Source organism: Triturus cristatus, chromosome 7 (assembly GCF_964204655.1).
Source record: "Triturus cristatus chromosome 7, aTriCri1.1, whole genome shotgun sequence".
NCBI lineage: Eukaryota > Metazoa > Chordata > Amphibia > Caudata > Salamandridae > Triturus > Triturus cristatus.
Window position 1 is genome coordinate 804,378,995 of NC_140590.1, and position 26,029 is coordinate 804,405,023.

The 26,029-nt window shown below is 45.8% G+C and overlaps 1 protein-coding gene across 1 annotated transcript in view; it reads left to right on the forward strand.

Annotated features, from left to right (window-relative positions):
- Positions 1 to 18,021: 18,021 nt before the first annotated feature.
- The window catches only part of NMUR2 (neuromedin U receptor 2), a 388,629-nt gene continuing 380,621 nt past the window's right edge, over positions 18,022 to 26,029 (forward strand). The window contains exon 1 of the mRNA XM_085614977.1: positions 18,022 to 18,842. Coding sequence (XP_085471103.1) covers positions 18,168 to 18,842 — 675 coding nt within the window. The 5' untranslated portion in view covers positions 18,022 to 18,167. The remainder of the gene's footprint in view (positions 18,843 to 26,029) is intronic.

Below are 26,029 nucleotides of genomic sequence, written 5' to 3' on the forward strand. Positions count from 1 at the left end.
TTTTTATATTAAGCCCATCCCTAGTGGGATTTTTTAGAATGGACCTGGTTTTTTGCCCTCTTGTTATCACCCTCGGAGTATGAGGTAGTGGAGTTACCGGGGGGGTTGACCCCGAGGAAGAATTTATGGGTAAATCACAAAATGAAGTTAGGGAAACAGCTCCTGAATGGGGAAGAAAGTCCGTAGGCAAGTCATTGGAAAAAATGGTAGGGGACTGAGATAATCTGGGTAGATCTGGGGTTACGGCTGGGGGGTCAATAGCAGTGATAGATAAAGCAGGCTGGGTGGTGGAGATGGGGTGGGGTCCCGGTAAAGCCACAAACGACGGAGCTAGGATCGAATCTTGAGAATTAACAGTTCCAAACGAAATGTTGGCAGCTTGTGTGGGAAGAAAACTACCAGCAGGTAAGGAAAGGCGGCGTTCAGTGTTTTCGATTGCATTGGCCACCACCCCTATTGTCTTCTGTAGCATGCGATCAATAGCGGTCAGACTAGGTAAGGGTTTAGTTGCAGGCCCAGTATGATTTTTTTCGAGTGTTGTGCCAGAATGGTTTCTCCTACTCATGTTTTCACTGTTACAAACAGACAGAGCACGGGAAACAGTAAGTGGCAAAATAAACTAGCCAATATGGGTGGCCCAACCCGACCAGTCCGGTCACTAACGGCCACAAACGGTCCCGCCCTTGTCCCGGGCTTCTCCCGGCGCACGACCGCGCAGCGGGAGTGGCAGTCAGTTAAATGTCTGGGGCGGGAAGAGGATGCAGCTGATTCAGGTTACGGGGCTGCTGGTCCTCGCAGTCCCGACCTCAGCGTCAAACCGCCAGCAGCTTTCAGAAGGGTCCTTGAGTCACACACAGTAAAACTGGAGATTCAATAAAAAAGGCAGGCTTCCAAAGAGTGCACAAGACTCCCACGGCGAACGGCTCCCTCGAAGCGGGGGCCGTGAGCAGTTATGTAGTGGCTGGCAGCGGGGGCGGGAAGAGGATGCAGCTGATTCAGGTTACGGGGCTGCTGGTCCTCGCAGTCCCGACCTCAGCGTCAAACCGCCAGCAGCTTTCAGAAGGGTCCTTGAGTCACACACGGTAAAACAGGAGATTCAATAAAAAAGGCAGGCTTCCAAAGAGTGCACAAGACTCCCACGACGAACGGCACCCATCAACAATCACCCTGAAGCACCCCGGAGCAAAGGAGGACACACACAGGAGGACGCCGCAGCAGCAGTCCTACAATCCTGCAGCTCCACAGCTCCACCGCTCACCGCAGCATGTGAAGCATGAAGAGCGTCTCCCTCGCGATGCACCTGGAAGTGCTGGGGCGCTGGGGCACTGGGCGCCAGCCACAAAGAAAAGACAGGCAGCTCCTGCAGCGATGGGCAGACTTTTCTAGGCAGGTTCTCCACAGCACATCGCTCCCCGCGGCCTTCCGCGGCTCCTGCCTGCCGCCGTACAGCTTTTCGCAGCACCCCCTGCGGCTCCAGCCGCGTTCACACTTCGTTTTCAGTTCTCCCCTGCTGGGCACTGAGACCGGAGCCGGCGAGAGAGGCCCTCAGGTGAGGCGTGCGAGCCCGTCAGCTGGTCACTCACCTCGCTCACCTCCGGCACATCTCATTTTCAACCCCCGTTGTTGGGCCATCTCCATCTCCCTTTTTTCAATGCATAGATGCATAAACTACACATCACTGGGAGATTGCTTGTGACTGTATGAGCTACTAAAAGAAAGGCACAGAGAATGCTAACTTACTGATATTACTTATTACTACCACTATCTTAGTGACAGGACAGAGGGGTCTGTATGGCTTCTTAACCCCTTCCATGCTGCGCAGATTCCGCCGCTGTGCTGACGGAATCTTGCGCGGGCGTGGTCATGACGGAACGGTTCCGTCATGAGCACAGCTCAACCGTGGCTCATGACGGAACCGTTCCGTCATGAGCACCGAAGGGGTTAAATAATCAGCCTGAATGAGCAACAGCAAATACGATTAAGTAGTGTTGAGCACCTGCTAAGCTCAAACTGGATCACATAATATTTTAAAGGTAAACCTAACTTAACTCTGAGTTTGAGCAGCATGCTATTTGAAAACAATATTAGCAGTGAAGAACACAACACAACAAATAAATTATTACTCACTGAGTCGTGCAACTGTGACACCCAGTAGGTCGAGCAGGTCCTGCTCCTGGTCCAATATGTCCGCTCAGCGGTGTGTTAACTGCTGTTCGGTGCACTGAGCTCCACTGTACTGACAGATGCATTGGCTCTTCCTCCTCCAAAGCTACCTACATTTCCTCAGGGTGTACCCGCTCTCAGGCCAACCACCTACTGCTAGCATGGAGGAGAGGTGGTGCTGCATGTAAAAAGTAAGTGAGGCCACCTCCGCTTCTGAAAAAATGGCACAGGGCTGCACCCCTTGGCAGCACCGGTGACCACAAGGTAGGAGCCAAACTGGCAACGCTGCTCCCTGTAGCGCCCTGCTCTGCCATGGTGCTGGGTGGTAAAAACAAAGACTAGAATAAGTAAGAAAAGGAAGGAATTATTAGAAGAAGAAAGGAACAAAAAGGAAGTAAAGGGAACACCAAAAAAAGTACAAAAAAGTCACAGAAAAAAAGACAAAAATGTAGAATACACCAACACAAATACACACTAATAAAATAAAGGAAAATGAGTGGGATGAGGGGAATTACAAAGGTTTAATTAGATTAAAAAATCAGGCTCAACGCATGTACAGAACTGGAAAGCAGGTGAAATAAAAGGGCAACATCCCTGTAACTGCGTGGTGCTGTTTGCACTGGTTTTGTGGGGCGCATCGATCTATCAGCATGTACAAAACCAGTGCAAACAGGCGGACGAGCACTTCCCCCGCTCTGGGAATTCTGTGGAATCCCACTGAATTTTTGGGGCACTCCACGGAATTCTACGGAGCAGAAGTCTGCGGGTTCGGCCCACGCCTAAAGGTATGACACATTTTAGGATAATTGAATATGCACATACACATTATGCCAGAGAGAAACAACAAAGCATTTGGTTCTCGTGAGCTTCATAGAATAACAGTACACCAATATAAAAGAACTGAGCCAAATACAAGAAGAAGAAGATTTGAATTATGTAGTCCGTGATAAATATAAATGGACGAGTCTTTGCATTTTCCAGTCTAATGATGAACAAACTAGAAGAGGGCTTTGTATTTTGTATCCTTGGGTGAAGCAGCATAGAAAAGTGTTTAAGATTGTTAAATTCATTTTTACTGATGTCTCCTGAAATAGAACAGTTAGTGAGTTCTGTGTTTTAATGTGTACATTTGTATTTAGCTATTCAAATAAAGTAGACTTACTTTTTCAAAGTAAATGCACTGTCTGAATTGGTAGCATTCTTAAGTAGCAGAACTGTGACTGCTGGGTAGTTATGCTATGTTATTCATACAGTTGCCATTGATTTCTCGGTGCTAGGCCATACGGAATGGAAGGGAATAATGAAGGAGCCTAAAAGCCTGATGCAATAGCCTTGTGTCAGGACTTTCGAGGGATCATCATGACTCCTGGGTCTCGGGGTTGGGAAAACGTTGAAGCTTGATTCTCTACCTTTCAATATGGTGTTTGTGGTCCCTATGTGCCAATTTTTGATAGTTGGCAACAGTGGTCATCAGTGCAAAGATGGCGATATTTGACCATCATGCTCTTTGCCTTGTGAATGGTTAGAGTCCTGCCTCATTCAAAATGCCCATTGCTGTTTTATGATCTCTGTTTTCATATGGACCATTTCCAAATCCAGGATGGACAACATTGATGTCTAGGTTAATGATCCTTGACTACCAGGTTAAAAAGAGTTATGATAGTTAAACTAGCACTGCCTTTTTGTCTATGACTGGCAACATCCGTAGTTGGTGTTTCCTAAGCTGCCTGCTAGTTCACTTACCTGGTACCCCTCCTTCGTGTGAGCCTTTTTACATTTTTGCAGGACCTTCTTCAGGTTCTTGTGTGATTAACTGCTTGCTACTTAACTCTCTCGAGTTATTTTACAGTCTTACCAGTAGGAACCAGTCTCCATATTCAATCTGCTCCAAGTTGCTCTCAGGACTAATGATGGTAAGTGTGTCTGCATTTGGGTTACCTTGAATACTGCCAAGTGTTTACTGTTGGGACAATGAATACCTCTGTTTACATGAACTAGTGGGCTCCTTGCTTAACAGAGCTGCTGAACCAATGTTGTTTTCACTGCCAACTCTAACCTTGTTTCCCTTGTTTCCCTGTATTTTACATCCCCACCCTCTGCTGTGCAAACAGGGTTGAGGGCATTACAAAATTGGGAGAGCGATGGACAAATCAACTCAGAACTCTAAGTTGGTACAATCATGACAGGTCCCAATATGGGTAAATACAACTCTTATTTTTCTGTTGTTGGCAAGAAATTGAAGGATTTTCCTTAATATCCCTATGTAGAATGAACAAGAAGAAATTACTGATGAATCTTGATCAGTTATGGACCAATTACAGTCAGTCTTGACTCCTAGACTCTGTGAGAAATCACAAGGAGACCCCAATAGAAGACCTCCCCGACTCACCTCGATGTTTTCCGTCACTTCCGGGTACTGATGATGTCGACAGGACCTGGAAGAAGAAATAAACTCCTGTCAAAACACTAAAGAAGGACTATCCTTCTTTTACAGAGGTGGAAAGGGGAGAAAGCAAGAGGAGGAGCCAATCACCAATGCATATGGAAGAAGAAAAGGAAGTCCCCCAAAACAGGAAGGGTCTCTGAGAAGGAGAGAGGAGCGAAACCAGCAACACAGAAGACACTGAGGAATAGAAGATCGGCCGAGAACCGTGGGAGACTCCAGAGGATAGCAGAAAGACCCACCTACGCGAGTCGAGAGAGGGAAATGCCGAAATCGACTGGAGTCCAGACGAGTGTTGCGAGTAGTAGTGGTCACCCAAAGAGGACATGCAGTAGCTACCACAACTCAGGGGAGTTGTTTCAGAGGCGGTACGCGACACGGCAAGGGGGCGGGTGGAAGTGGGCAGTCAGTGGAGGTCAGGAGGGAGGTTGTGGATTAATGTCTTATCCCACCCCTACTTTTTCTTTGTTTTTCTTTTCCTTTTGTTCTTGTTCTGATAGGGAGGGAGGGTGTATACAGAAAACAAATCGATCCCACCACCTGCACAAGAGAACACTATAATTGGAGTATAGTGACAATACTTTTTATGCAACACTAAAAAGGGATTACAGTATTCCTACCATCATAAAATAAACTAAAAAAAGGGGGAAAGACTCTAATCACTTCTTGCTTTCATTTTTTCTTTAGGCACCATTATTTGCTTTCACCCGGGTGTGGAGAAGGTGTCTGTCCTACCCTTCATGGGGAGACACACATACATACCGTCTCTTTTCTCCTATTTTCTTCGAGCCTCCCAGGGGCCCCCTCCGGAGGAAGTGGCAGATCTAGAAGAGACAAGAAAGGAAAAAATGAGCATTACACAAGATAATCAGTTAAAAACATCACCTTGGTTTGAATATTGAATAAACTCACGTCAAAATTACACATATACGGCCTTCTCGCTTCTATTTCTGCCCATCCCTCCCACAGACTCTTTACAGATAAGGCAGACGTAATGATGGGGTAGGTGTGGAGGAGGCAGCATCCTAGTGAAAATCCCGGTAAATTGCGGGCATCCATTGCTTGTGCCAGCGGAGGTTTTTCCTCAAGTATTGCGAGGTACTGATCAGGAGCGGTTACATCATGCAGCTGTAGCCAGATTTTGGGTAATACAGGTTACTGCCCGCCCTGATCGATCCTGAGGGTATTTTAACTTTGTCTTTCACGTGCACCTTACATTTTATTGTTCTGGTCCTGAAGAAGCACCAACGACCCTTAAGGCGACGCAGGCGCGAAACATGTTGACCTATGTCTTTCTATACCCGGGCATAATATGCTATTGGGGCTAGATTTTATTTAGCAGTTGAGTCTGCTTAGGGTACACGATTCAGACATTCGCTGCATGTTTACCCTTTATGAATTTCTCATCACACTTGCATGCACTTTTTTATCACCCTCATTGGGCCCCCCCACCCCATACACCCACATGCACCATCCGGCAGTCCTATAAAAGATCTCCGATAAAGAGACCCTTCGGGGGACCCGTAGGGAATTGCAGCGCCGGCCCTACGAGGAGCAACTGCCCGATGATGAAGCATGACATCCTTCGGGTGTGTGAGGGCAACAGAGGACACAAAATGGTCTTCCCTTTCATTTGTGGGTCCCTTCACCTAGGAATTCTGTCTTTCTTCTTTATTTTTCTGTAACACACGGTGACTTTTTGCACCTTAATGCATAGGTGACTTTTTGCACCTTGCTTTAGGAACAGTGTTCTTCTTGTTGATATTAGAGAAAGAAAGATCCCATTTCAGAAGGCCACTAGGAAAGAGACCAAAGGTTGTGTTTTCCATTTTACACTAGAACTTCTGAATTTACTTAAAGCTAATTACTTCTCATCCACTTACAGTATGCATTAAAGTTAGATGGAAGGATTAGCTGGATATAGGTTCGCTGTTTATTGGAAACTGTATTTGGGTATCATCTAAATATGTATATATGTGGTTCCCCATATTTTGAAGTATAATGACAGGAGGGCTCAAATCTATGTTAAAACAAGGGGGAAAATGTGTGGAGGCCTGAGGAGTCCCATAGGTAACTGGACGTTCTTGTGCTTTATAATAGGTAAATCGACAGACTACCTGTGATCCAACAGCAAAAAATCAAACCATTCCAGGACAATCCCATCTGTGATGGCAGCTCTAAGGCAGTTAAGTAAAACCTGAGTTTCTAGACCACATCACCACCTTGAATAAACACTTGAGTACCCTGTAGTGCTATTTTGACAATCAAGTGCAAAACAGTGCACTTGGCATTCAGTTTAAGTCCAGTAGAACGCAGCCCCCAGGACACCAAAGGTAAACAAACATTACTGCCATTGTTGAGGACCACTACTCCCTATAGCCCTGAGAACCCAATCGGTTCCCACACAAGGATTCCCAATTATGATCACTAGACAGACATTTCATTGGGAAGAGAAAACATGCAGTGCCCAACAGCCATCCTAAATCAGAAAGGGTAAGCTTTTAGTGTTCTCGTGTGATCAGAGCACATTTTTAATGACAGGCTGAAAACTAAAATCAGCCCTGTTGAACTGGTCATGAGGCAGGGTTGTGTGACTGGAAAACATCTTACTCTGATAGCAGTACACTAGCCCGAGTCCATTAGGAAAATTCCAGAGTAGGAAATTGGAGTATTAGTGAGGGGGAGAGTGCTGAAAAGTGTAATGGTAGGGTCAAATGTAGGTCTGCCACTGGCAATAAGGCCACTAACACATGATAGGACTCAGCATAGATCTTAGAAAATTATTTCTATGCTCAACCCTTGGTAACGTGGCTGCAAGCAGACAGGCTTAACTTCAAAGACAGGTATGTAAAGCATTTAAAAACTAAGGGTGGGTGCAGTGCTCCACTCCGCCCACGGAGTGTGCGTAGTACTGCCCACTTCGCGCTACGCAAAGTAGCCGTAGCAGGAGCAGACTACGCACACCCCGCGGCGGAGCAGAGTTGCCCGCCACCCGCCTCCCTCCCGCCCTCATTTTACAATGATTAAAATCATTAGAAAAAGAAAAATGACTTACCTGAGCTGCAGCGTCCCGGGGCTCCATCTTTCTGCTTCCTGCATATCTTCTTCCTCACGAATGCACATGCGCGGATGCCCGCGCATGTGCATTTCTCGGGAGAAATGCCATGCGCGGGCGGAGTGGCCTTTTTAGTAGCACCCTAGTTGCCAGGAGCTGGCTGGGACCCTACAACATTGTTGCGACACCAGCCCGCCTTTTTTTTCCTATAGCTAGAGTGGGGAAGCTCCTGGAACTTGCTGGAACCTTCTAGAAGAAGGGTGGGGTTTACTTTTGCCGCCTTAGAGGGTGGTCACCTGCCCTAGGGATACTTAGGGAAAGGAGGGAACATTTTTAGTCAGTTAGGGCGACGCAGACCTGGGGGAACCTACGCAGGAGTTTTAGGCAGTAGGGCCTAGTCAGGGACCTATGCCACTGAAAGTGACAGGGCTTAGGTGCAGCCTTTTAAGTTGAGTGAGGGATCCTGAACTAGCCCACTGATCTGGCCCAGCGGGAGGGGAACCCAGTGCCAACCTACCATGCCTGACTGAGAACTCCCTTCAGTCCCCAACCCAATCTACCCCCCCCCCAAGGAACCAAACTACTAAGAGCGCCAGAACCAACAAGCGCCAAGAGGACCTTCAAACTTACCACAGAAAATTACCACAGAACTGCTGGAGGATCGACCAGGTACCTGCGCTGTGCCACTCCTGCGCTCCCTGACTTAACCTGGGCTCCCTCCCTAGCTTGTTCAGCCACTGGCATGTGGCCTGCCACCTCCCAGCATACCTGCCCCGAGCTGGGGCGTCACTGTGAGAGTAAGGGGGCGCTGGGCGCTGAACAAACCGCTACCCACCAAGCTGCAGGCCAGCCCTTAATTTCTTCCATCCCCGTCGGGGATACCAAAAAGGAATAGTTCACCGCTGCGGCCCTGGGCCGAGTAGATTGTCCCCTGCCATCACTGGGGCCCGCGGAGAAGCCCGGGGCCCCATCGCTGCCGTCGCAGCCGATGTAATGCGGCCCCCAGGGCGGAGAAGGCCGCCGGAGCTCAGCGAAGGCCTCGTTAGGCCGGAAGCCATCCAGCAAGGGCCGCGCAAGGCCCGGAAGCCGAGCCTTTGCCACCTGACGGGTTCGGACTCCTCAACGCCGCCCCCGCCGCTCCGAGATTCGCTAACCGGGCCGCGCCCCCGCAGGCCGCACTGCCATTGGCGGCTGCGGGCGCGCCTCTGCCGCGGCCCCTCAGCGGTGCAGAGATCGTAGGCTGACCGGGAGATCCGCCCGAATCCGCTGCAAGGGCCTGCAAGGCCGAAGCTCCAGGTAAACCCCGGGGAGGAGGGCGGGAGGCCCGAGAGAGGCCCAGAGCACGCCCCTCCCCCGGGGAATTCGATCGTTGGGCCCGCTTGGCCCCCAACTACCTAGAAGTGGGGATAGGCCGGCCCATGGCCCCCCTTGACATGCGCCCGGTGAAGGGCTAAGCGTTTGCCTGAGAAGCAGGATATCTTGGAGACACTGGTTAACCCTCCCCGTTAGGAGGTTGTACTCCTGCTTGACTGAGTAGCGCTTCCATGAAATGCCCGGTTTCATGCCTCAATGGAATGCCATGTTTCATGCTTCAATGTAATGCCATGTTTCATGCTTCAATGTAATGCCATTTTTCATGCTTCAATGTAATGCCATGTTTCATGCCTCAATGTAATGCCATGTTTCATGCTTCAAGGTAATACCATGTTTCATGCTTCAATGTAATGCCATGTTTCATGCTTCAATGTAATGCCATGTTTCATGCTTCAAGGTAATGCCATGTTTCATGCTTCAATGTAATGTCATGTTTAGTGCTTCAGCGATATGCAGAGTTTAGCGCTTCCATGGCCCGCAATGTTTAACGCTCTAAAGAATTACCCAGTTCAACGCTTCAATGACCTGCAATGTTTAATGCTAATGAGTTGCTATGTGCAGCGCTATGCTTGAATGCCATGTTTGAGGCGCTAATGAATTGCCCTGTGCAGCGCTCTGCGTAAAGGCTGTGTTTGACGCTCTCAAGGATCGCCAGGTGCCGCGCTGTGATTCAATGCCAGGTTTTGATGTTTTAATGAACTGCCAAATCTATTTCTAATGAAATGCTTTGATCCTAATATTGATCTAGATAAAGCTGTTTGGTTTTAATCAACCTACTGGTGTGGTGTCAATTATTGCGTGCGTTTCCTGTCTCAGTGGATGTGTGTGCTGTATGGTCACTTTACACGTAAGCCTTCGGGTGCCTACCTGCTCGCGCCACGTTACCCCCATAGGGCCTGGTGGCCCCCGGTCCTACAAATATGATATTGTTGGATTTAATAATACCATTCTGGGCAGTCTTTGAATGGCATTTCTATCCCTCTCCTATCCATAGTTATTAATTAATAACGTCCTACCATGTTAACCTATGTAACAGGGGATTTGCAATGGGAAAAATGACTTGGGGCATTTTTCCAGCACCAGGACTTACAAAAACATATTTTATAAGTGCTTGCCTTATATCTACAGGATCCCCCCCCCCCCTATGTGCAACTAGGGGTTCTGAACCTGTAGAAATATTGCAGATCCACCCTCCACAGTGTTCCTAGCATCAAAGTCGAATTTGAGTAGCACTGTACCACAATGTGGGGAGTGAAATGTGAAATTTCACTGTACCCAGGCTTATAAAAACTCATTTTATAAGGGTGTACCATATAAATACCTGTCCCCCACCCCTGGGATACCTAGGGGAGACCCTGGGGGTCCCTAATATGCCAAAACATTGTAGGTTATCCATTTTTAAGTGCCCCAAACACCAAAGTTGAGTATGGGCACGCTTTCCTTTTTAAAAGCAGTCCTGGCACCCAGTGCTGCTTTTAAACTGACCTCAGTCTTCAGCAGTGCACACATGCAAGTGCAAAAAGAGCTGCTGGCCTTTAGACTGCCACAACCCAGGGTACTAGGGACTTCTAAGTAGCTCCTACCCCCCCTGCCCTATTATATACAAGGGCTTTTAGGGTAGGTCATGCCAATCACAGGGGTACCCCGCCATACCATTGTGTATCCTAGTGTATGTAGGTATTTTAACTGTATTCTAATGTGTCTCTTTCAGCATAGCACTGGCCCTGGGCCTGGTTAGGCAGAGCCCAGAGTCAGTCAAAGTCAGTTACCACCAGCATCAGTCAGCAAAAAGTTGGGGGTGCCCAGGGCACAGGATGACTTTGCAACAGTGAAAATACAACTCAAATAATAATCACAATCCTACCCTCTGGTAGCTTGACACAAAAGCAGCCAGGGTGAACTTAGAGGCACCATTTAAATTATTTATGCAGTACTCAAATAATAATAAAGTGAAAACACACCACTTGAAAAATCCCAAACCAATTTAGAAAAAAAGAGCAACCATTAATAAATAAAATGACACAAAATGTTTACAATCTACTGAGTAGAACAGAGTTATGAATTTTGAAAGTTTATGGTTCAAAATAGTATAAAAAATTGTTAAGCGACAACCTCGGTCATTTGGGTGGGTTTTAGGAGGACAAAGTCAAAAGTTAAGGCTGACCACGTTGGAGCGTGGGTCAGGACAAAGAGACTAGATTTGGCCAGGTGAAAGGTTTTACCTTTGAACTAAGGCTCTGGAATGGAAGTCGAAAAACCTCAGCCAGACAAGTTAGCAGGCTGTGGCCGAAGAGGGGTACACATTGTTGGGTAGCTGCTAGTCAAGGTCTCAGTGAAGTCATCGACTTTTGGTGGAAAAGCTTGCAGTGGGACAGATATGAATTTTGCACACAGAGAAGATCCCTCAACAGCCGGACACTTTTTATATCTTCTCTCAGTGAAGATTTCTACCTTCAGACTTAGTCTGTTTTTTTGGCGCTCGGATTCTTTGAGTGAGACCCGCCTGCAGGCCTTAGCCAAAGAGGGTTCCATGAGGACAGACACCTTCTTCGCAAAGTTATGCTGGGTCAGACTTGCTGCTGTCGACAAGAAGGTAACTGGAGCAGCCTAAACTCTGACCCCATGGCTTTGCATCTTTGTAGTACAGACTCAGCAGGTTGGTTCCAGTTTCCAGACAGTTCTGATAGCAAAAAGTTGCCAAAACGTTTTTGAAACCTCAGGATTCAGGAATCTTTAGAAGGAGTACACTTTAACAACAACCATGGGTCCAGAATCTTGGAGGACAACTCTTGGGGGTCAGGACTCACTCCAGCAGAGGCCAGCAGCAGGGTCCAGGGAAGGTCCAGTTGGAACTGGTCAGCTGGGCAATTGCATGAAAGGCCCTTGGAGTCATCTAAGGAGTCCTGGGTCCAAGGCAAGCAGGTCCAGCTTTCCTTCAGGTTCTCCAGACAGCATGGCATCCCATCTTCTGATTTTTCATAGGTCCAACAGCATTTTGAAAATGGTACTGGGGATGCCACTTTTATGACCAGTGCCAGCCTTTGGGTGGAAAATCTACTGGGCACTCTTTACCAAATGTGGTAAAGGTTCCTTGGGGTGCCCCACCCACTTTGCATAAGTTCCTGTATTTTACAGGAAATTATTCCCAGTGCCCTTCTTTACTTAAATCCAACATGGCATAATTCATGTTTCTTTGCTAAAAGCTCTCTGTGCCCACCCACAGGTGTAGTTATGATGATGGGCAGTCCCTTCCTTGTGATCACTCCAAACCAGTTCTGTGGCAGCTCCCCCCACCACCTCCAACCACAGTAGACTTGGAGCCAATCTGACTAAGAAGACAAAGGGAGGAAGACCTACATGTAAGATATATCTGACAGGGTGGGCATCCTTTGAATCTCAGAAAGGGGCTGGACATATACCCCCAGGTCATCCGGTTCAAAGAAGAAATAACACCTCTCCACAATCAAACCTTTTGTCCACTGTCTCGGAGCAATACATATAAAACCAAAGGTGAGCCAATAACATTCTTGTGACATTGGACACTGTCAGAGAGGCTCATTTTAAAAATCGTAAGATAAAACAGCACTTGACCATTAAGCTGGATTTTAAATTGCTATGAAAATGAGTCCTTGAATCATGGTCCCAGCAGCCCCAAACTGAAATTGAGCATTATATGTTGCTATAATGTAACACAGTGTTTTCCTATGGGGTGGCCAGTCCTGCCACAATAAAAAAAATGAATTTGTCAGTGTGTCACTGCCAGGACATGTAAAGCGACACATATTAATTGTGTGCTTTTTAAATACATGCACCCTGCCTATGGACATTTAGATCCTACCTTATCTTTCCATGTTAAAATGGAAGTTTAAAACTGCCTACCCAAATTTCAGAGGCAGTCCTGGAACGACGTATTACAGTGCTACTTTAGTTTGTGAGACATTTAGTGCTGCAGACCTCTAGTAGCATTTTCTTTACTGGCTCTGGGTACATGTAATACTATATACAAGGGACTTATATGCAAATTAAATAAGCCAGTTCGGTGCATGCCAACTTTTTCCTGTTTAAAGGGAAGACCACAAGCACTTTACCGTTGGTTAGCAGGAGCAAAGTTGTAGAATCCTAAAGCCAACAAAAGCAGATTTAGTTAAAGAGGGCAAACATCTGAGGAAACACGATGCAAAAGATTGTCAGAATCGTAAATCTGGTCTTGTATGCTGATGACTAAAAAAATTAACAACAAGGAGTACCTCCATTGGGTTTACAAGGTAATGAAGTTCACTGGATTACTGAAGAAAAAATAAATGGTAGAGCACGACGACACAGCAATATCATGATATGCAGGGGTCTTTCCTGCAACAAAATGTGGGTGAAAGTGTGTTAATTCCTGTGCTGTTCTACAAGTTTGCGATATAAAACAATGAGGTAGCCCAGTCTAGTGCAGAACCTGGGGGTTACTAATGTATGTGAAATGGTGGTTCTGCCACTCTTAAAAATCTAAGGAATTTATACAATTTATGTCTCTCTAAATATATGAGAACAATAAACAAATGAGAAAAGGAGACATTAAGTCCAAACCAAAAAGCGCAAAACTCGTGTCTTATATTCAACGATATATTTGTATCTGTTTATGAAAAATCAGCGTAAGCTTATTGCAATACATATATTTACATACACACAGAATAGTTCTTTAGAACTAACATTTAGGACTACATAGTGCACATACATTGAAATATTTACAAGTCACAAAACATTCCACAGTATACATGGACATATACTACATAGAAAAATTATATTTAAACACAGTGTGAAATGAAAAGAAGGGAATATCAACCCAGTAAGTGATTAATCAAATTATTGGTTTAGTATCCTGGGTGATCCTCAACACTTGACATTAAAGCGTCGACGTTTCGACCCCTGAAAAAACGCAATATTTTAACCGTCTTGGTGGGGTCTTCCTCCGGACTAACTGGAGTTTTGCGCTATTTGGTTTGGACATAATGTCTCATTTTCTCATTTGTTGATTGTTCTCATCTATTTAGAGAGACATAAATTGTATAAATTCCTTAGATTTTTAAGAGTGGTTGTACAAGTGTGTGCTGACTTAGTATCTTTATGTGTATGGATGTGCATGAGTTGTGTGTGGGTGTATGTATTTTGTGGCTGGAGCTGTGATCTAGATAGGGAACTGAGGTGATGCAAGGACGGCAGTCAGTTTTTAATAGGGCACAAGAAAGAAGCTATGTATGCCATAAATTGGATGCAACCTACTACTGTGGTCCTCCACTTTAAAAGACACACAGCTCAATTATCTGTTGTGATAACATTCTCCACAGCCTGTCTGTCTCTTGTGATATCACTGGGTTGCTAATCTGTGTTCCCTCCCTTCTTGTCTTGCTATGTAGTGCTCATTTAGAACTACCATATTGCCGGAGGGAGCTTGAGTAAAAAAATTAATTAGAGAATTAGAGAGTAAGCTGTTATCCATTCTCTCTTTGGCTTCCTGCTGACACCCTTCTACAAATACTATACATAGCGTTAGCATTCACTTACTATAATTCTGAAGACAGTCAAGCGGAAATGTCTTTTTTGGTCTGGCTTAACAGCGCAGTTGTCACCAGGCTTAATGTAATAAACCTAAAAAAGAGATTTCAAGAGTACTACAGAGAGGGTTTTTTTGGCTCTGTCTACATTTTGCTAGCCAAATTGGGTAGAATGTGTGTGCTTCCACAAAAGGGTGCTTTCCCTCCACGCAGTTGTGAATATTATTATATTTTGTTTGTTTACCCAGATGTCTGAGCCAGCAGCAGTACAGCTGCTCAGAGAAGAATCTCTAACAGATATAAAGTATCAAGCTTACAATGGAATGGAGCATGATCTTTCTGGGGCAGACAAATGTCACTGTAATGCTATTAAAGTGTCTTACTTAAGAACATAATGTATGTGTTTGTTTTTCTCTGGCAGCAGTATCAAAGATGGGAGGAGGGCAGTCATGAAGAATGCATTGCTGTTTTCAAGTTCCAGCACCCCACTCTTCCCTCATTAACTTTAAACTTTAGAATGCAATTGGGTGTTTGAAAGCAGTATAGCATGCCCCTTGAAACACTAATCTACATGCTCTTTTACATAATGTATTTCTTTTGAATTCCTACACTTCCTCTGCTGCTCAAACTCACACCCCTCCAATTCCTCACTCTTTCTCCATGATTCAACCCACTTCTCAAGTTAATTTTTCATTTTCCGCCAAAGGGTTATAGGTAGGCATTGCATTGGCCTCTAATGATTGTTTTTGCAGGAGAGACCACCACACCCCACTATAAATGTTTTATTCAACTGTGTGCAATGCTTGCCAGTGGCTTCAAAGTCAAGTAGTTTTTGTATCTGTGCTGAACTTACTGCCCGATTTAGATCTTGGTGGACGGGTTACTCTGTCACAACGGTGATGAACATCCAGTCCGCCGAAATATAAATCCCATAGGATATAATGGGATTTACATTTCAGCGGATTGGATATCCGTTACCGTTGTGACAGAGTAACTTGTCCGCAATTATCTAAATCAGGCTCTAAGTTAATGTTAATGTTAATGTTATTCGAAGTTATAAAGCACACTATCACCCCACGGGTATCCTGGTGCTGGTTTACACTAGCCCTACTATTCACAACTGTTACCATGAGAATAGCACTCGCTAAAAGTGATGAAGACTACATTTCACTTTGGGATAGAGCCAGGTCTTTATTTTCTTCCTAAACTGCAAAAGGTCTTCTATCTGTCTTAGACTGGTCGGGAGTTCATTCCAGAGCCGAGCGGCTGCTGAACTAAAGGCTCTTCCTCCCATTTTTGTTCTTTTAAACCTAGGCACTTTTACCAACTTAGCTGAAGATAATCGAAGGCTTCTGGTAGGAACATACCATTCGAATTTGGTCTGCAGTGGTTTGGGCCCAAGACCGTGCAAAGCTTTAAATACAATGCAGAGCGATTTGAATTGAATCCTCTGTGACACTGGGAGCCAATTAAGCTCTTTAAGAGCCAGGGAGGCTGATGATCAACATGATCTCTTTAGGGCTAGCTTTGCAGCTATTATCTGAATTCTCTGAAGTCTCCCAATCAAATAATTTGGGTTCTCCAACAGCAGGGTGTTACAGTAATCCAGCCGGCTCAGAATGACACTTCTCACTATCAGTGCTCTGATTGGAATTGGCAGCATTGGAAGAATCTTCCGTAGCACTCTGATAAGGGACAAACTAGTCCTGACCATTTTATTCACTTGAGTTTCTAAACTCAACTTGTCATCGAATACTACCCCAGATTGCACACTGCCTCAGAGGGTGTCAATGGCTTATCCAAGCGGATAGGCAAAAAATTAGTTGGGAGTGGAAGTGGAACTTTCTTAGCCGCACAAAATAAAATCTCTGTTTTATCACTGTTGAATTTCCAGAGAGTATTTTTAAGCCATCATGCAGTATCCTGCATACATGCATGGAAGTTTTCGAATGATAGGATTAGTTCCCCTCCAGAGACAGGATGAGTTGAGTATCATCTGCATAGTTCACCAGGTTAACATTGTGGGACTTAATGACAGAGATCAGAGGGCTCATATAGATGTTAAACAATATCGGTCTAATCGCTGATCCCTGAGGGACGCCATGCTGAATGTTAGTAAAATCCGATTGATATGGGGGTAAGGCTACTGCCTGTTGTCTGTTCGACAAGTATGATTCAAACCATTTCAGAGCCATGCCCTCTACCCCAACTTCTTCAAGCTTCGTCAAGAGAATTTTATGGTTTACCGTATCAAAAGCGGCAGACTGGTCTAACAAAATCAATACGACTGGTTGTCCCTTGTCTGCTCACATTCGAAGTTCCTCCAGGACTGTCACTAGGGCAGTATCTGTCCCATGTCCCAGACGAAAACCAAATTGTACATCATCTAGCTTGTTGTTAATTTCCAAAAACTGTAAGTAGGGTAGAAGAGAGATGGGTCTATAAGCCGTGCCTCTCTATAAGTGCAGGGTGAGAAGCAGGGTTTTATTTGTAAAACCAATAAGTGCCAGTGCTCAAAGTTTTTCTCTTTGATGAGGTATGATGGGATTGTCCAATTACAAGGCTACAACGTCACTCATCGCCCTTTCTTCCAACTACATACACTCCCTGCCCTTATATGTCACTCGCATAAGTTCTTTTTTGCCCCTGCCTTCTCCCTTTGACTCCGTTTTTCGATCTTTCTCGCCCTTCTCCTTCCCTCCTTTTCTGCTTTTCTCTTTCTTGCTCTGGGGTCAGAGTTTGATACGGAAAAATAAGTGCTGGTCCTCAAAAGTGAGTGCCGGTCGGCCCCACCTGCAACCACCAGCTCAAATTAAGCTCTGCGTTGAGACGAGTGCCCATAAGAATTCAGAGTGAGCGTCATGCTTTTATGCGTTCCGGGGCGGCATATTAAAGGCAGACCGATTGCTAAAGCTTGTTGTCAAAAATATGAGCATTTTGAGTCAAAAAAATGGCCAATCTCTCCTGGCGAAGGGAGGAGCTTCGAGCTTAATAAAAGGGCTCCTCGCTTGCAAGCAAGTGCTTAGAGACATCTAAGACTACTATCGCCGACTCCCGGCGCACCAGCCTGCAGAGCAGCAGCTGCTCCCGCTCTCCCGTCCTGCCCCGTCGCTCTCCATGGTACCCTATCTCATATGAGAAGGCTTCACCTCTTAGAGATGCCCCTGTCCACTCCAGCTCTATCTTTACCCCAATCCCCCAAATAGCTGCGGCTTTAGTGTCTCTAATAATCTGCATTTGCCTATTTTACAGGGGACTATACAAACGTAGCACCGGCGATAATCTCGCCAGTGCAATACCCACTCCGCTCTTCAGAATTGGTTGTAACCAGAAAGGAGGCACGCGCCGCGCATTTCCAAATCCCTGGGCTCCGTTGCACGCCGCACGTGAGCATCGGCTCCACCACCTATCGTCAGAAAAAAATGGAAAACACATCTTTACTAAACTCTCAGCCCTGTTACTCATCCGCGTCGGCAACCCAGTGAGGCGATACAGTTTGCAGCGCTGCATCACTCCAGTCATTCATCCAGAAGCGAGCTCGCAGAGGATTCCGATTGGTGCCCCGTGAGAAAGTGAGCCCGGCAGTGCGACCATGGAGCTTTCTCACCTGAGGCACTTCAACGGCACGGACGACTACCTTGCCCTCTACAACGGCCCCAGGCGCAGCCCCCTGTTTCTGCCCATCACCTCGGTCTACGCCATGATCTTCTTGGTCGGGGTGTCGGGCAACCTCCTGGTCTGCCTGGTAATCCTTCGGCACCGCAACATGAAGACGCCCACCAACTACTACCTCTTCAGCCTGGCCGTGTCCGACCTGCTGGTGCTCCTCTTCGGGATGCCCCTGGAGGTCTACGAGATGTGGAGCAACTACCCCTTCCTCTTCGGCGCAGTGGGCTGCTACTTCAGGACGGCGCTCTTCGAGACCGTCTGCTGCGCCTCCATCCTCAGTGTGACCACGGTCAGCATAGAGCGCTACATAGCCATCGTGCACCCCTTCCGGGCCAAGCTGGAGAGCACGCGCCGGAGGGCCCTGCGCATCCTCCTGGTCCTCTGGGTCTTCTCCGTCCTCCTCTCGGTGCCCAACACCAGCACCCATGGCATCCTGCTGCTCTACTTTCCCAACGGGACCCTGGTGCCCGGCTCGGCCACGTGCACCGTGGTGAAGCCCATGTGGGTCTACAACTTCATCATCCAGGCCATGTCCTTCCTGTTCTACGTGCTGCCCATGGGGGTCATCAGCATCCTCTACTACCTCATGGGGCTCAAGGTAAGCTCTCGGCCGTACTGCGTGACTGGCTACCATGAAGCGCACTCCACACAATGGAGGGCTTCTTGGAGCTTGAATAGGAGGTTAACAATTGTGTTCTGCTCGTTTCCAAGCGCTGCCAATTTGTGAAACCGGGGTAGTGGAAGGTAAAGCAATGGAGTGGCTTGTCGGGAACACACAGGTTTTGATCAAGTCTGGTGCTAAGAGTGCAGCCCTTGCCTGGTGCACTGGTGAACCGGCTAATCTGAGAGCCAGTGTTTCAAGGGAACATAATGTGTGTTTGTGAAACACACGCTCACCCAGAAGGGTATCTTGGCCTGAATAACAGATGTTTTCCCATTCCTTTTCCCTCCTGCTGAGCACTGGGCAGATCCAAGATTGTGTGAGAGGAGTTTCTGTGCTGCTAATGCAGGTTTGAGTGTGGCAGTGCTTCGACTGGTGAAATAGAAGTGCAAGTGCTCACTATCACAGCGTACCTGTTTGTTACTGAGAAGTGCTGGGGCTCTACCATTAAAACTATGGTATCCTCCTGAGAAGTGCTGATAGTCTGGAGTAGCACATACACTGAGTGCTCGACAGTACCTGCCATTTTAAATCGCTAAATGTGACACGTTAATCTTTCTGGATTAACACACACACACACACACACACACGTTTTAATACATATTTGATGCATTCTCACCAACATTGCCATCCTTAAAAAAAGGCCGGGGTCCAAAAGCTGCAGTTGTGGGTATTACGGAGTCTTTGGAGTAAGAGAGGGGACTTCGGGTACATGGAGGGTACATGGTCAACAGCTGCTACATTTAAAAGCAGAGAGATTAATCATTTGTTATCTCGCTGCAGCTAAAACCCTCTAGTATAAGTAACTCTGACATTAATGCGAGAGGGTTATAACATATCGCTTACTTTCAAGTACCCCTGTATGTACATATAAAAGTATTTAAGCGTCACTAAGTGGGCGGAGTTATCCCAATGAACGGTCACACAGCATCACAGGATTAAAGGAAACCCGCTGAAGAGGAGACATCCTTACATTTAAGAAGTGTTTGCAAAAGTGCGGTCTGTGCAAGGTTTTCAGTGTGCAAAACTTTCACATGTTGTAATGGAGTTCTTTGGAGTTGATGCCAGAGTAAACGTCTACTTTTGTGTATGACAATACCAATATTCACTCTATTATACATAATTCCAAGTGCTTCTGATTTTGGTAGGCATGGAAATGAGGTATAGGGAGATGAAGTAAGTGTCCCAGGATCACACAGTTTCGACAGGGTCATCTTATGATATGAACTGGCTCCATCACTACTGAAGCAGTAAGTGGGTGCAACACATTAAAGCACAAAATATCGTCCTTTCAATTGCGCCATCAAATCTAATAACGTAACATTACCTGTGCCATCCTAGGAAACAATCTACAACATACTATAGCAATACATAACTGGACCTGTTCCACATTTGAGCAGATCTCCTTTGCGGAAACGACGCCAATTTACTGGAATAATTCAGTGAAATCCGCGAAATACCAATCTAGCATTTGGTGCAATTTTTAGTTTGAAATCAAGTGGACGCGAGGGACGCATTTCAAGCTAAAATTACGCCGAAGTAAACAAAATTTTGACCGGGGGTCTAAGCATACTTAACCATTCTATAAAATGTCACGTTCCATATTATGCATTTTACCCACAGCATGACATAATAATCAGTACCACAGAATGCTTCCTTATAACATAATCTATTGCAAGATACCATCTTCAATACCATATACCTCACTATAAGCATGCAGAAATACCATTGCATAGTATATCATAACTAAGGAAACATATCATACCATGCACCACACTACACACACTTCTTATTAAACCAATCATATGCAACAACATTGTATAACATATAGCAGTTCAAAGGGTATCCTACCTATAAACATACCGTACCATACCGTGCTAATTACCATTAAAACAATCATCCAAAAACGTGATATGACATATTGCAACAAAACACAGGGCATAGCATAACATATTATATATAGCACATGGTATGACATGTACCATCATATATTAGAACACAACATTGTCCATAGGCTGTGACATTGAGATATTTTACTGAATTTGTCTCCACTCAGCCTATCAGGAGAAGCAAAGACCTGCACTTCACAGATTTTGTCTTTAAGGTTGAATGTCGAAGTATAGGATACATAAATATCATCTGGCATAAATGCCGTCCCATTTGGTGTAGGTTTTCTAATATTCATTCCAGAGAACTGATGTTTTTGTAGATCATATTTAATGTACAATACAATGTCGAAATATATTCGGACACCAGACATGGAATGTCGGTTCAAGAGACCTTTTAATAAACGAGACCAGCGAAAACCTCACTACAAATCCTTCCTCTGCTTTTTGTACATGAGAATACAAATATTTAACCCATTGTACATAATTCCAAGTGCTTCCGATATTGGTAGGTAAGTTGGTTAAAGTAACACATGTCTTCGCTTTAGGTAAAACTTCATACTGACTTCTAGATTTTCCTTTCACCCCCAGTTTCAGCAGACAAGGGAGTTGAGTAGTTTGCCCAGGATCACGCAGTGTAGCAGCCTGTTGGACCTGGCCCTTTTTGCAGGGTCATCCCTAAACTTTTTCCCTTCCTCCTGTAATTTTTCTGACCTGTTGTTGGCTGTTTTATGACTCTGGGCACCTTGCCACTGCTGATCAGTGCTAAGGTGCATATGCTCTCCCTATGGTAAAATGTATACATTGATTGGTGTCCATGTTTGGCTTATTTGGTTTACTATCAGCCCCTAGTAAAGTGCACCAGGAGTGCCAGGGCTTGTAAATACAAATGCTGCTGGTGGGCTTGCAGCACTGGTTGTGCCACCCACAGAAGCGGCCTAGTAAAATGTGTCTAGGATCTGCCACTGCAGAACCTGCGTGCAGTCTGGTACTGTCGCGCTGACTGCGCAAGTGCACCCACTTGCCAGTCCCTAAACCTTCCCTTAACTACATATTACTCACCCCTCTGGTAGGCCCAAGGGCAGGGTGCATTGTAGGCATAAGGTAGGATGTGTGTGGCATGTCTTAATAGTGAATTACAGCCATTTTCGTTTTTCACTATTGAAGGCTACCTGCTCTCCTTAGGCCAGAATGGGCTGCTGGAATTACTACACGCTGTAATCCCAGTGTACTCATAGAGCATGGTAGAAAGTCATGTTTAGTACGCCTGAACTCAGAATAATAAAATACTTCTTTTAGTAAAGTTTATTTTAATATCCTGTGTTTGTAATTACTACTTTTAGAAAGTTAGTATTTACTGACCTGGCCATTTCAGTCCGCCTCTGCGCTGTGTGTGTGTGTTCTGCCTAGTAACAGGGAAGGATCAGGGCTGGGGAATTCCAGGAGACAGGCTGGCTGCCAGGTGGTGGGTAGAGAGATTACACCAGGATGGGTGGGAGGAGTACACCTTGACTCTTGAATAGACCTGTGCTCTGACAGCACAAAGCCGGCTCAGCCCCCTGTGGAGCGGCTGATATCTCTGCCCTGCTGCTGAAAGGAAAGAGCAGAGTCACCACAACAAAGTGCTCCAAAACTGGACTGAGCCAGGCCCAGGCCCCCTGGCGACAAAGAACAAAAGAATTGTGCTTTAAAAGAAGGAGCACTACTCCTAAGAAATCAGATCCCGTTTACGCCAAGACGAACCTCTGCCTGAAGGAGAAGGACCTGGAGAAGCTGAAGGAGGAATACTGTCTCTCTGCCTAAGAGACTGGCCTGCAGTGGGTGCCTGTCTGCTGGAAGGAGAGGAAAAGACTACAGAAAGAGACTTTGATTCAACTTGTGCTTTTAAACAATCTCCAAGGGCTTGCTTGTGAACTTGCCCCCTGATCTGCGCCCCAGGAACAGTGGGCGCTACCTTTTCCCCAGAAGAGGAGAACTGCTGGAAGCAACTCTGTAAAGCTGACCCCTGAGGACCTTGTGCCCCTCATCTGAGCACCGCGACATCTGCCACCGGGGCTACTGCGAGCACCGCAAAGACCTGTCCATCTGGTCCAAGCACCGCAAGCAACTGCCCCCCGAGCCGTAGCTCGGACCGCGAAGAAAGAGACAGTGTAGGCTCCATGCGCCGAGCCTCTGCGTCCCCCGGGATGTGAAAGCCCCTGTGAGGACCTGCGACACCTTTTGGGCCCTCGCCGTGAAGCTGACAGCGCGACGCGCTGGGAATTGCCCCGGAGCTGCCTCCCCTCCTCTGAACTTTGGCGTGTGGCTGAGACCTTCTTCGAGTGTGCAACGAAGCACCGCCGCCCTCTGACTGTGAGGGACGACAACGCGACGTGGGACACCTCTCCGTGGAACCCCGAGGCTGCAGTGACCATCCCTGTTAAACAACCAAGGTATTTGTGACTTTTGCCCTGAAAGTACGGCCCGTACCTGCCTTCGTACGAGCCGTACCAGCCTTTGAAGAATTAGAGACTTGTGCGCTGAAGTACGGCCCGTACTTGCCTTCGTACGAGCTGTACCTGCATCTGAGGTATTGAGACTGGTGCCCCTTGGTACGACCCGTACCCGCCTTTGTTTGAGCCGTACCTGCTCTGCCGTCCTTGTGCAGCGCGTCCCTGCCTCTGTACGGTCCGTACAGAGTGAAATCCATTGCCGGCGCTCACGCGGGAAGCGTGAGACTTGGCAGGAGAAGCCTTGAACGAGTTCGACGCGTACCTACGAAGGTACGGCCCGTCTGGTTCACGGCCGGCATACGCGTACACACGCGTGAAGCGTGGGAAACGGCACAACATACCCAGATAGCGGTACGAAGCGTACCTGAAGCGCTACGAAGCGCACAATACCCCAAAGAAGCTTATTTTTAACAGAACTGTGCCATTTTAACAACTGTGGACTGCCTTTAAGCATTTACAAGTAACTGGAACATTATTTAACCAAGAGAACTGTATTTTATCAACCTGCCTGACAGAAATCCTTTTATATAAAGACCTATATTTTTACAGAAATACAGCCTTGTGTCTTTGTGTGATGGGGAGGTGATTATTGTGTGGGACAACTTGAAACGCTTAACCTAGTGTCCTCTGGAATCTAGCCTGACTGCTCGCGCCACGTTATCTAGAGGGTGAGCAGGGGTTATTTTTAAAGAGGTGATCCTACGCCCTAACTTAGATGAAAAGGGTCCCTGCTTGTCGCAAGTGCATACCTGCGCCAACCAGAGACCCCGGATTCTAACACGGCCGAAGCCAAGTTTTTACCGTGGACATAACATAACATGTGAAAATCTTTTTGGGACTTCATGGAGATTTTTTGGCACCAGCTGCTGAAAAGCCCTCATCCTTGACTGTACTAAAAAAGCTTGACACTGAGTGGTTTTGGCCAAGTGACCCTGTCTTCAGTTTTTCCTAAACGGAAGTATTTTAGGAGTCACTTGATTGGCATGGTATTTTGATGTTTTAAAGCGTAGGACCTTATCTACGAGGTGTGTTAACTTCAATTCTGCCATAAGCAGGATTTTATGCCTAAATCAGGCAGCAGCTGTTGTGGCAATACTACTAAGACCTGGCAATTTTCCAGCATACATCTTATCGGGTTAAACTTGTCAAATTTTGTATTGGGAGAATCTACAAGATTCTCACTTTCATGGCGTGGAATTTGGGAAAATATGCAGTATTACTGAGTTAGCCCCATTTCTGACATGCAGAACATGTTAGGTTGTGCATTACCTGAGTCTGGGAAAAAAACTAATCTTAAGGTATGGCAATTTCTTGGGCGATATTATCTGGCAAAATGTGTATGACGAGAATCTGCTAGAGTCTCACATTCACCTCCTGAAATGGGGGAATACATGCAGTATTACTGAGTTATTCCGATTTCAGACATACAGAATTTGCTAGGATGTGGAATACCTCATCCAGAAAAAAACCCCAAAACATAGGGGCATATTCTCAAGAACGTGTGATCATCATCGCAAAAGTACAACGCAATCAACATCGCAGTCCATCGCAGGATATTTACGCCATGCTAGCCAGGTATTCAATTCAATAGCATCTTTATTCGATTCAAAGAATCATAAAAGCATAAATACAAGCATAAAAAAGATCTATTTACATGTATAAAACTTTTAGTCCATTCATTAATAATTCACATTACAGTGTGAAAAACCTTTCAATATTATAAACGGCAGCATAAATATTTCCCTAGAAATCAAAGTGCATGGTGCGTATATGCTTTAGGAATCATTTGGCTTTAACATGTGGGTTACTCCATGGTGGTTCAAGGGCAGGATATTCAACGTACCAAGGGCTAATTTTTCATAAAGTGCAAAGTGCAGAGTGCAAACATGCTAAAATTGAGCTTTTTTGCATAGTAACGTATAAACTTAACTCTCCCAGTATCTATTTATAATCATGCATCAACTATTAACAGCATAGCATTTATTTTCTGTAGGAATCACACATGATTACAATGTATTAAAAAATTCTTCAAGTTAAAATTTAAAGTTTGAGCCCTTTTTTAATCCTAATAAAATTGACAGCCAGTAGGAATCTACTGGTACCAAATACTATGAGTTTTGAGGTGTCAGTTTTTAAAATGCGCAGCATTTCACCATATTTCCTAATGCATAATTTCCTGCCCAAAGGTTTTATCCATTTATTTCTAGGGTCTCTGTAGGCAGGGCAGAAAAATAAAACATGCGCAACATCCTCTTTACTTCCTGTGTGGCACTGGGTACACCTACCATCAATTTTCCCTCTCTGGGCTATCCCCCATTTAGAAGTAAAAGACTTGATCTGAAGGGTGCCGTACCTAAATTTTAGGTACAGTACTTTAGCAAGTAAAGGTTCGATCTCATCTAAAAATTGTTCGAAGTGGGGGATTATTTTAAACATCAGAAATTGAGTGGTAAGTGAACCAGCTGCACAATTTAAAATAAGATTATGCCTAATAAAATTCCAGTAGATGGTCTTAATTTCCTGTTTTGAATCGGGGATCAGCAGGTTCGGGTTTACCCAGAATCTGCTCAAGCCCAGGTCCAGAAACCATTTGCGAATATGGATCAACCACGGAAAGCTAAGGTGTGTATCAAGGGCCAGAAGTTCACTTAGTGCTTGTCTGTAGGTGTAAAGTTCCTCTGTCGTCCATATTCTTATCCAGTAGGCCAGAGTCATCCAAACAGCCCTTTGGCCAATTCGTTTTAGA